The sequence below is a fragment of the Haliotis rufescens genome, unplaced genomic scaffold (assembly GCF_023055435.1).
Source record: "Haliotis rufescens isolate VD_foot unplaced genomic scaffold, xgHalRufe1.0.p SCAF_17, whole genome shotgun sequence".
Taxonomy (NCBI): Eukaryota; Metazoa; Mollusca; class Gastropoda; order Lepetellida; family Haliotidae; genus Haliotis; species Haliotis rufescens.
In genome coordinates this window covers 24,207,340-24,219,502 of record NW_025963857.1, presented here as the reverse complement: position 1 = coordinate 24,219,502, position 12,163 = coordinate 24,207,340, and the positions used below count along the sequence as shown (strand labels likewise).

The window sequence follows — 12,163 nt, the reverse complement described above, 5'->3', positions numbered from 1 at the left end:
GGAAGCCTTTTAGGGCCATTTGTTATTGGGTTTTTGTTGGGTTTTTTCTTGAAATTTGAAGAAAATAAACAAATGGTCCTAAAAGACTACCGAACAGTACCGTTATCATGGAAAAACTATAGTGCTGCAACCCTGTGAAAGTTTGATCAAGGTTACAACATTCACGGCCATAGTAAAGTTTCCAGAATGGTTTATGGCAGAGATGTCCAAATTTGAAAACATCAGTGACAGAAATGTCCGATGCCGTTCCCGATTTTGACCTGTACCATATGTTCCCGTGTTATTTTCAGTTGAACAATTGACTTGCCTTTGCATGTGTTTGTGACGAGTGCAACCGATGGAGCAGGATACGCTCACCTTTTCGCGCACACCCGATGTTATCCTTAAAGTGATAGTGATTCATAAACACATGCTTATGAAAGAGTTGTACAAATGACTCTGCTTTAGCCAAAAGAGGTTGATGGTTGTGAACATGCTTTTGATACGTACCTGACTGTGAAACCAGTTGCAAACTCATTGCCCTTACACTTATCAGTCTTGTCCTCGCCTCGTGAAAAGCGCACCGCGTTACCTTTCTCGTGGGGGCACGGTTGGCCCAGTCGTCTAAGGCGCCGCGATTCGCTGTGCAGAGTTGCGTCCCTTGGGCACGCCAGAAACCTATGATTGTGGGTTCGTATCCCGGTTCGCCGAGATTATGTTTGTCAGTTTGTTTGTCAGCACCATACCCGTGCTCGTGGGTTTCACCGAAGTGGTAAACGTCTTAGACTTGCATCACTTCGGGCTTTCCTCCCACATAAAGCTGACACGCCGCGATATAACTGGAATACTGTTAAAAGCGGCGTTAAACCCAACTCACTCACTCACCTTTCTCGTGATCAGTAAAGCGTATCAATAGCTGCTCTCAATGCTGCTTATTGATACACCTATTGCTTATCCCCCTGGGTCTTTTTGGTCGGACCGCCTCCGTGGTCTTGTGGCAGAACGTCCGCCCGGAGAGCAGAAGGCCCGGGGGTCGATCCCCAGTCGCGTTATACCAAAAGACGTTAAAAGATGGTCGATCATCCGACGGAACAGATTCCATTTGGCGTAAATAATAATAACAATACGATACCAGTACCAAGTGGTCCGACTCCCCATTGTTCTCGGTGCCTTAGGTTTGGTACCTCCCAATCTGTTGACTGACATTCAGAGAGTACCCGAGTTTGCTACCAGGAACACAACCCTTCTGACAATCTGGGTAATGCAGAAGGCTGCAGTGTTGGAGAGTCTTAACGTTCACAATAACAACAACAATAACGTACATTGCAAAGTTGCAAAAATTATTGCCGAGTTGGCCGAGTCTAATACGAACTATACGAGCCTCCATGTTAAATCATGTGACAAATAGCCACCTCGTACCAAAGTCGTACCAAACTCGTACAGCTCGTATCGAGATCGTTGTGCTCGTATGCGACTCTTAAAAACCTCCTATTAGATTCCTATTGGACTCCTATTGGATCCTATTGGACTCCTATGGGGCTCGTAACACACTCGTACCGTACTCGTATGATACTCGTATATATGTAGTCTCTTCCCGAGTCCTAACCGAGTTAGGCTCGGGAGAGCTCGGCAGCTACCTCGGCAAAGTGTGAGAGCTGCTGACCCGGAATATGGTATGGGTGGGGTATGGGGACGCTACGATTTCATCCTGATCATTTGAAATAATTCGGCAGAGTTAACCGAAAATAAGTGCTCGTTGACATGCTGCACTTCATGTTGGACGTCCTCTGAAAACCAATGTGTTGTGGTTGAAAAAAAATGAGGCTGCTCATTTTAGGGATTAAAATGTAAAAATGGTTGATGCAATTCCCGAATAAAAAATATTGTGTATTTAACAGAATTCCAACTTTCCCCCCCAAAAAATTAATTGGCCGTTTCCAAATACGATTTTATGCTTATTGATGTGTCAATGAATAATAGATATGCATGTTTTGGCATAGTCCGCTCTCATCCGGGAGCTTCTGTAGTCATGCGTTCCTTGCATCACCTGTTCCAATACAGATGTTACGTTCAGCGCCAAGGATTAGTCAACACCGCAGTCTCAACTCAATGCAGTTTATTCTGCAACCATAACATCGACAGACGAACCGGAATTGTCGGTTCAACCAAAAGTTGGAATAAACAAAAGCGAACGCGGACGCGTGTAGTGGCGCAGCCTGACTGTCCCTCGGGTTGTTCAAACAAACGCTGTACAATGTATCATGAGCGAACATGACCGGTGCGTTCTGATATCAACACGACATCTTGCAGCTATTCATTGTCAACTTTCACTAACACTGCTGAGTCACGTAGACATGATCTGTTTCCCTATTCAATTATGTTTGATAGAAGGATAAGATATTGCAGCATTATGTTAACACACGCTTAAAGTGAGTTTTTGTGAATTTGTGCCCGAACCTGCCAAGAAATGAATACTAATAGTGTTATTCGGGCCTTTGGATCTTTCAAAGCAGTTAGGTGTGAGTGTGGGTTTGTTTTCAACGCCGCACACAGCAATATTCCAGTTATATGATTGCTGTCTGTAAATAATCGGATCTTGACAATCCAGTGATCGATATCATGAGCAACGATCCACCCCATCACCAACCGTTTCTTGCAACCAGGATACGTTGCTGGCGAAGTACTCTAACACAAATGTGGGTGATGAGGATGTTGCGTTGCTCAGTTTGTAAATAATAAACTGGCCAAGGCAAACCGGTGGTTGATGGCATGAGCACCGATACACGCAGTCGAGGTACGATGATACACACTCAGCCAGGTCACGCATTTTTATCGGTATGTGTTCACGACTACTGGGAGGCTATTCTACCCAGTAATCCTTTAATAGTGAGTGAGTGAGTACGGTTTTACCAATATTCCAGCAATATCACGGCGGGGGACACCAGAAATGGGCTTCACACATTGTACGCATGTCGGGAATCGAGCCTGGGTCTTCGGCGTGACGAGCGAACGCTTTAACCACTAGGCTACCCGACCGCCCCTAATCCTTTAATAATTTACGACTGAGGAATACATCCCACTGAACGTGATGGTATCTTGATATATAAATGTACTACTTCAAACGAAACCGCTAAACACAGTAGCATATTAATAAGGTTACGGAATGAGAGTGAGCGTTGTTTTACGCCGCAATCAGAAATATCCCAGTAAATCACGGTCCTGTAAATAAAAAAGTCTTCGCCAGACAAATCTGTCGATGATGTGCATTAGAAATAAACAATGTATTTAGCGAGCATTGGCAGTGGTTTCTCCAAATTCCCGATTTATTCTGACTCGATCGCCGAATGACAAGTGATACGCCATATTAGTTTGTAAATACTGAAAGTAGTCCCTACTTGACCTTTGATATTTGCATCTCTATCCGCATATGACCCCATCGGATATCGTTTTTTATCCTTTGGCTTTATGCGTTATGGCGAGAAACGTACCCATTATATATATTTATTATAATAATTATATTTACAGTTTTTATTCATTTCACAGTTTTCACACACATATTAATATCAATTCGACCATATACTGTCCTCTGGATTGAAAAGCCGTCGGTTCTCCTAAGCAATAATCTCAAATTGAAAACGATAAGTTTTTTAAACATACCAAAGGGGAGTAACCGTTGTTAGGCAAACAAGCCTTGTGATACTCAGCGTCAAAAAGCACAATCTTATGTACACTGATCTGTTGAGTAGCAAGATGTTGGCTGATAAAACACGTTATACCAGATGAAGCCGAGTGTGACGTAGTACATCTATATAGCGCTGACAACACGTGGTTACCTGAGAGTGACAGACGACACCCACCGTCACACTGCAGACTTGGATCTGGATTGAAACATACAGCCGTACGCTTTAGGGAGTTGTTTACGGGGTATCTATGTGTGATTTGTATTCATACATACTTGTGCCAGGTACGACATGAAAGCGGTGTCTTCCTCTGGGGTTTCTTGTTTTTCAAAACTATAAGTGGAGCCGGTTCCAAGCGGATATTGTCCCACTATTCGCTATTCACAGGTGGGTCTTTGTTTGTTTGTTTGTTTGTTTGTTGTTAAACGCCAGGTGTGTAAATGCTTTGTACATAATATGGGGCATCAGACAATATCAGTGTTTGACATCGTAGGTATCGATCTACGCTGAGTGTCAGCGAGCCTGATCACCAAAATGTAAAATGAATGTGTAGGTAGAATATGCTCCGGCGACAACTGGGCCCACATGCACAAAGCTATCTTTGTGCTATAACTATTTAAAGTTTACGTTAAAGTATAGACATTACAATAGTCTTTGCACTGAAATCACTTCGTGCATTTCGCCCCTGGTCATATGGACAGAGATTGCGGTTGTTGTTACGGGTCTTGCCTGGCGCTCGGTATTACGGGGATAAAAGAGGGACTGTTGAGTTCGGAGTCAGTATAATATACACACACACACACGCACGCACGCACGCGCGCGCGCGCACGCACACGCACGTGCTAGGTACATATACATGCACGTCGCTATATAAGTGCAATAATCTTAACCGCAATGTTAAACCCCATTTCACCTCACTTAACCTTTGTCATTATGATTTACTCGTGACCTCTCGTGTCATTCCGGGAAAAGCTCTTTGTTTTGATTGATGCGTCACACGTGGTCATTGTATCAACCGAGTTCTGTCTTAGTCCAAGCTGGAATACCGGACAGGTTAGTCAACTCCTTCCACTTGCGCCATTGTCGTGAACTTTAGCATGGAATCCATCATAGTACAGTGTGTTTATAACAAACATTATGGACAAAAATATTGTGACATAGTTAAAAAAGAACTGTGATAAAAAAATATTAATGAGGATTATTTAATCTCCAGTCAATCTGCATTCTCAATCGTTTGTCGTATCGAATTGTTTCTTAAGAAAAGGGACGAGTAGTGACGTAACATTATGATACAACTTTTTAAAAAAACAGCCGTATTTAGATTGAAGGATCCGACAGGAGTCATACAGTGCATCATTGATGTAGCGTAAGGGGGTAAGTAAATAAAGTAAAATATAAATCGATGGCATTTTTTTTATCTTATTTACTACCACATATTTGAAATATGTCGTTAGCTAAAAGTTATCTAGTGAAATCTTACCAATGTATCATATTTGGGTCAAAACATGACGGCCTCGGGGCTTTGAATGTGACAGTGTTAGGACTGACTCGTCAATTACTTACTTCCGCCTCCTGGATATTAGGAGTTTTACCATAAGGGTATTGTAGCATAACGACGCACTGATTGCGTAGATGGTTGAACGGGGCTCGAGTGTTCCGTTATACCCATTCAGTTCTGTATTGTATGATTAACTTGTTCAAGTCACGATATGGCTGAAATAGTGCCGATGTGACTTTAAATATTAACTCACTCACTCACTGTATTGTATGACAGGCCCATATTCAACGGAGGTATGTGACACATTTTATATGATACAATGTCGCGGTAATAATTCATGTCGTAACACAAACGTATGGTGTCTGTACAGAGTTGGATTTAACGCCGCTTTTAACAGTATTCCCGTTATATCACGACGTGTCAGCTAAATGTGGGAGGAAAGCCCGAAGTAATGCAGGTCTCAGACGTTGACGACTTCGGTGAAACCAAAGAGCATGACAATTCTAGAAACACAATCGGGGCGAACCGGGATTCGAACCCACAATCAAAGGTTTCTGGCGTGTCCAAGGGACGCAGCTCTGCATAGCGAATCGCGGTACCCCCGTCACAAAATGACACCCTAGGGATTTCCCAATAGATGAACATCTTCCTGTGTTATTTGAAAATCAGCTAGGCCAAGTCTAAAACGAATAATGATGTTACGAAAATTTCTGTACAGAGCATTTGATAAATATGATTCTGGTTCAAGCCAGGACTTGTACTGACGCTAAAGTATTCATATTTTAAACTTTCGTAAATATCTAATGGCTATTGCTGTTGAAATATATAAAAAATCGAACGCATGCGAAAATGCTTAATGAAACCATAATATAGCCTATTGTTTTGGACAGACAAATGAAATCAAAGCCATATGTAAAGCAATGGAGGTATACAAGAAGCCCATGTATTCTTACCAAGATTAGCGACCGCCGCCTCCTTGGTCTAGTGGAAGAGCCTTCGCCAGGAGAGCGGAAGGTCCGGGGTCGATCCCCAGCCGCGTTGTACCAAAAGACGTTAAAACGAGGTCGATCATGCGATGAAACAGATTCCATTTGGCGTAAATACTACTACTACTACTACTAATAATAATAATAAGATACCAGTACCAAGTTGTCCGACTCCCCATTTTACTCGGTGCATTAGGTTTGGTACCGCCCAGTCTGTTGATTGACACTGGGAGAGAACCCGGTTTGCTACCAGGTATACAGCCCTTCTGACAATGTGGGTAATGCAGAAGGCTGCAGTGTTGGGGAGTCTTCACGCTCTCAATAACAACAAAAATAACGTACATTACAAACAGAAAAAAACGTCCCCTTTGTGTTCATGCCTACAGTATCTTGAACCCACATTTCAATTATATTGACGTATATTGTTGGGTTCTTTCACACTTAACGGAGCGTGGTGCACGTGCTACAAGGAGCTCATTCCATGCGCATCACACAAAGGCGACTGAGACGCCGTGCGATTTTAAAATATGAGAATCATTTTGAATTTTTTTCCACAAATGACTGTTGAGAATAATATGTACCATACCCGTGAAGATCCGGGGTAGAATAGGTCTTCAGCAACCCATGCTTGCCGTAAAAGGCGACTATGCTTGTAAGAGGCGACTAACGGGATCGGGTGGTCAGGCTCGCTGACTTGGTTGATGCACGTCATCGTATCACAACTGCGTGGATCGATGCTAATGGTGTCAGTCACTGGATTGTCTGGTCCAGACACCGTCATATAGCTGGAATATTGCTGGGTGCGACGCGAAACAAACAAACAAACAAACAACTGTGGACCAAAATATCACGAGCAGCCTCCTACCAAATTTTGAATCAGAAATCATTTTGGATGTCGAATCGTATGTAAAGAAATGGTCCAAAAAGGAATATGAATCTGTCGAATGTCTTTCAGGATGGGTCAAGTCAGTGCCCGAGGTCATTGGTAAAATGCATGAACTGAAAAAGTGGAAACAGGATTGGAATGTTTAAAAAGTTAGTAGTTATCTTACAGCCAAGGCCTCATAACATAACCATTTCTTTTGTAAGCATCACTACAGTGATTGTTTGATCAAAGAACTTGGTATATGTGACATATCAAATAGTACTACATATGAGGCCAGTATATTAACCGAGCAAGAAATCTGCCAAAACTTGGCATCAGAACTATCATTTTTGGGTTGACCCTAAACAATCGTCAGGTGTCTACATTTCATAACCTTTGAGGTTCAAACGAGCTTGCTCTTTTTTCGAAGATTTCAATGCGTGTCATACGAGGTCTGAGTAAAGATTTCAAAAAAGGTTTATGGCAGATGGAGAACACATCCAAATTTGACGTATCAGTGACCAACATCAAGTTGTATCATATGTTCGCGTTTTGCGGAGAACAATTGACTTGCTTTTGCATGTATTTGTGACAGGTGTATGTGGGTCAGGATACAAATATTTTCGCGAACACCTGGTGTCATCACTATTTGATAGCGTTTGTTTGTTGTTTAACGCCGCACTCAGCAATATTCCAGCTATGTAACGGCGGTCTGTAGATAATCGAGTCTGGACCAGACAATCCAGTGATTGATTTTATGAGCGTCGATCCACGCAATTTAATTGAGATACGATTACATGCATTCATCAAGTCAGCAAGCCTGACCACCCGATCCCGTCAGACGCCTTTAACGACAAGCATAGTCGCCTTTTACGGAAAAGAAAAAGAAAAAATGGATTAAAATGGTACATAAGGTACTACTACCTATGTTACCGTGGATCATTTCCACCACAGAATCCCCATGGGGGCATTGCTTTTGTGGAATGTCTGTGTATATATTAAATATCATAAGTACCGATTACAAGGCACGTTGTCCAACAAGCTATATGCCCCTGCTCACAATGTTAATCCATTGTCCATTTCAGAAGGAAGAAACCATGTTATCACCCATGACGCGGTTGTCCTTAGCAACCTTCTTTGCGTTTTCCTTCTGTCAAGACGAAACAACGCCTTCTCCACACAGACAGTTCGTCCCACCTCAATTTGATCAAATATGTGCACCAGTGACCTTTTCCGAGCAGATCCCACCAATGAAAATTAAGTGTACCTTGACTAGAAATGACGAACAAACATGGAGGTTAGCTACCCTCAGGGAATGGATGATGGAAACAAAAAACAATCAATCTGGTAAACAGTATTCATATGAAATACAGTGCGATCGGTCAGATTCTAGTCTGTCTTTACCATGGCCAATGAAATGCCCCGGTCTGGTGGAGCTGGTTGTCAGGAACTGCAATATAACTGGTATGTATTCTGAATACGACCGCCCAGACATCTTTACGATGCCTTCCCAGTTGATCAGGGTGGAAGTAACAGACTCAACTATGGTTATTAAGCATTCACGTTTCCTGGAAGTCGTCCACAGAATTACAAACGTTTCGTCCGATTTTGACTGTCTTCAGCAGGAAACTGTCGAAGAACTCGTATTTAGAAACATTTCCTATATGTTAGATGATGACATGGAACACTGTTTGCAGATGTTTCGTCCACCAAAGGATAACGCAAGTATCGTCCCGGTTGATCCATCTTGCAATATCCTGCTGCTACCACCTGAGCTACGTAATCTTGAGGTGGAATGCAATTTCCAGAAACTCCGCATCATTGATGAAAGTATTAGCAACACTTTGTCCGTTTACTACCACCGATTCTTGACAAAGTACAGCAAGTTTCCTGTTCTCGAGTTCCTTAACTATTCCTCCAACCATATCAATGTTGTTCCAGAAGAGTTGAGAGATTGGTCATTTTACTTCTTATCTTTGAAGCACATGGACCTTTCTCACAACAAAATTGAAAAAATAACCTTTGAAACGAAGTTCAATTTTAGCCATAAAAACGACACCTACATAAATTTGCAGTACAATAACATTACATCTCTCACTCCAATGGACCTCGATCATCTTCGAAATCAACAGAAAACATTCATCGATATCCGAAACAATCCCATTAACTGTGGCTGCAACCTTGAAGACTTTATTAAGGCCTTATCGAACAAATTACTCTTTACAGGAGACATGAAAAAGTATGAATATATCAAAGATATGAATTGTGCTCAACCAGATCACTTAGCTGGGAGGTCCTTGGGAAGTTTGACAGTTGAAATATTAAACTGTGTATTGGAACATAATACTTCAGTTATACCGTTTGTAGTTCTTGCTGTGGTGGTTGTGATTGTCCTTGGCGTCGTTGTCATAGCATTCATCTATCGTAAAGAAATCCGGATTCTATTCTATACGCGTTTTAATATTCTGCTGTGTGGAGATGTGTACAAAGGTCTTGGATCAAAACAGTTCCACGCATTTGTCTCCTACAGCACTGAGGATGAAGAGTGGGTTATTGATGTCCTAGCAAACCGTCTTGAGAATACCGAAAGCACAAGGGAGGTATTGTCCAGCTCGGAGCCAGGAACAACAAGGGGGAACAGGAGGTCAACGAGATTTAACCTGTGTATTCATGGAAGAGATTTTGTTCCTGGAATACCGATCATAGAAAACATTATCAACAGTGTCCAGAATAGCAGACACACCATCATTATTTTGACACCCAATTTTGTGCAAAGCCGATGGGCCATGGAAGAGTTCTTGCAAGCGTACAACCAGAGCATCAATGAAAGAAGACGCCATCTGATAATAGTCATTCTGGAAGAGGTGTCAGAAGACAAGATGGATCCGCTTTTGAGGAGGTGCCTGAAGACCTTCACATACATCAAAGTTTCGGATAAACTTTTTTATGACCGTCTCACTTACTCATTATCGGCTGACAAGAAACTATCTAATGATGAATTATCAAACGAGAACAGTGTGCAATGTATAAGAGACTCTGTGACTTTAGACATGCCTAACTGTTATGACAGTGGTGTGTTTGAGGGCGATGTGTCCATGAAGGGTGAGACTAACTTTTCAGACAATGGCATCCGTTTGTGAATGAATGAGTACGTTTCGCCTGGAAAGGCTCCATATCAGAACGCTTATGGTACACAGTTATAAAACTTAAAACACTTCAGTGGACATTTCACAGGTCATCACAAATTCTTCTTTAATTATACCTGATTCATCACTTTTAAACTCCTCTAGTTTGCATGTCCATTCTAATTATAATAATATTGTTTTTTGGCCTCTACTGGTTTCTTTCAACAATTTTTAGTTAACTCAGATTTTCTGGAGAGAAACATAGATCTACAAACTATCTGAGGCAGTGTAATTATTACTAGCCACGCCCCGTCCGAGAAACATGGAGTATGTGGAATCCCCAAATGGTGCACTCTAGGTGTTCCTAGGTGGTTGTGTGTATACCTACAATCGAGGTAAAGGCACCCACTGCAGGTGCGTCTTCAGAACCTTCAGATGACATTGTACATTGGCGAATACGTCCGTAACACTTCGGAACATTACCATCCGCCTATTGACTCACTTTACCCACGAGAACAAGATGGGAACGATGAAGGTCGGTATAAGTCTTCAAATGGCATTTGAAAGTGATGCACATGAGAGGGAGAATTTGTGGAGGTCATCTTCTATATTATGAGGAACACAACGTTTCGGAGTATATACTTACTCCTTGGTCTGTTGAATCATTTGACAGTTGACATTCATAAATTGTCTTTCTAACACCGATATAGTATATGAATAACATTGAGATCAACCAACGATATCTTGAAAAAGTACTACCAATGACGCGGATGTACAGAGAGTGAGTGAGTCGGTTGGGTTTAACACCGCTTTTAACAGTATTCCAGTTATATAACGGCGTGTCAGCTTAATGTGGGAGGAAAGCCCGAAGTGATGCAGGTCTTAGACGTTTACCACTTCGGGGAATCCCACGAGCACGGGTATGGTGCTGACAAACTAGAAACATAAATCGGGGTGAACCGGGATTCGAACCCACGATCATAGGTTCCTGGCGTGTCCAAGGCACGCAACTCTGCACAGCGAATTGTGGCGCCTTAGACAACTGGGCCACCCGTGCCCTCGATGTACAGACTGACAAGACAAGGCTGAAAGCCCAATTCGGTACAGAGCAGAAGAATGCCATACAATATCCAGATACAGTTGGACATTTGCTAAAGTTAAAATGAAAAGTGACATTTGAAATCCTAATATTGAACAGTGATCTGAATTGCATCGGATTTAACCTTTCTATTCATATGATATATGAACGTGCTGTCAGAAATGTTCTGATATATTTTGTTGTATACATATTTATAATAAGATATATACATGTATGTTATATGCCTGGTGTTCAATGTGATGGTAAATATCTAAACAAAATATATATAAACTGCCGAGTAAAAGAAAGTTAACGCTCGAAAATTGGACTTTAGAAAAACATTTACAAAACGTTACTAGGCTGAAAGCATTCACCGCGGCACTGCAAACTTAAGGCACAAAACTCAGCTGTGACACCCGTATCAAATACATCTATAATTTATATAAGGTGTCTTTCCATATTCTAATATAATTGTTGATGAGTCAATTCCTATCCTATATAGTTACAGGCAGGGGACTCAGCCATATCGTTATTTATGTGTCGGGTGATATCAAAGTGAGTGTGAGTTTCGTCTAACGCCGCTTTAAACAGTGTTCCAGTTATATCACAGCGTGTCAGATGTGGGAGAAAAAAAACAAGGTTAGACTTTTACCACTTTGGTGAAACCCACGAGTACGGGTATGGCGCTGACAAACCTAGAAACATAATCGAGGCGAAGCGAGATTCGAACCCCCAATCATATGTTCCTGGCGTGTCCATGGGAGGCAATTCTGCACAGCGAATCGCGGCGCCTTTAGACGACTGGGCCACTCGTGCCCCCAACACATCAAAATGAAGACTATTTTGTCTTAGTTTGGAAACGCTCACAATTTCGCGAACACCTGGTGTCACATGCTCATTATATACTCGGAATCGTTCAATGGACTCTTTTATCAGACTTTTTTATGAATAT

At 42.0% G+C, this 12,163-nt stretch overlaps 1 protein-coding gene across 2 annotated transcripts; it reads left to right on the top strand.

The window, feature by feature from the left end:
• Window positions 1-3,672: 3,672 nt before the first annotated feature.
• LOC124116343 (toll-like receptor 4) lies at window positions 3,673-11,023 on the top strand. 2 transcript variants are annotated; one of them, XM_046477646.2, is made up of 2 exons: window positions 3,673-3,943; window positions 8,094-11,023. In XM_046477646.2, the coding sequence occupies exon 2, from the start codon at window positions 8,106-8,108 to the stop codon at window positions 10,146-10,148; it is 2,043 nt and encodes a 680-aa protein (XP_046333602.2). In that variant the 5' UTR covers window positions 3,673-3,943; window positions 8,094-8,105; the 3' UTR covers window positions 10,149-11,023. The 2 variants fall into 2 exon arrangements, with proteins under 2 accessions (XP_046333602.2, XP_046333601.2); XM_046477645.2 differs by having other exon boundaries at window positions 3,673-4,046.
• Window positions 11,024-12,163: the final 1,140 nt, after the last annotated feature.

What these genes read in the sequence shown, in the direction of transcription:
- LOC124116343 (XM_046477646.2), top strand. Translation starts at nt 8,106, where the DNA reads ATGTTATCACCCATGACGCGGTTGTCCTTAGCAACCTTCTTTGCGTTT.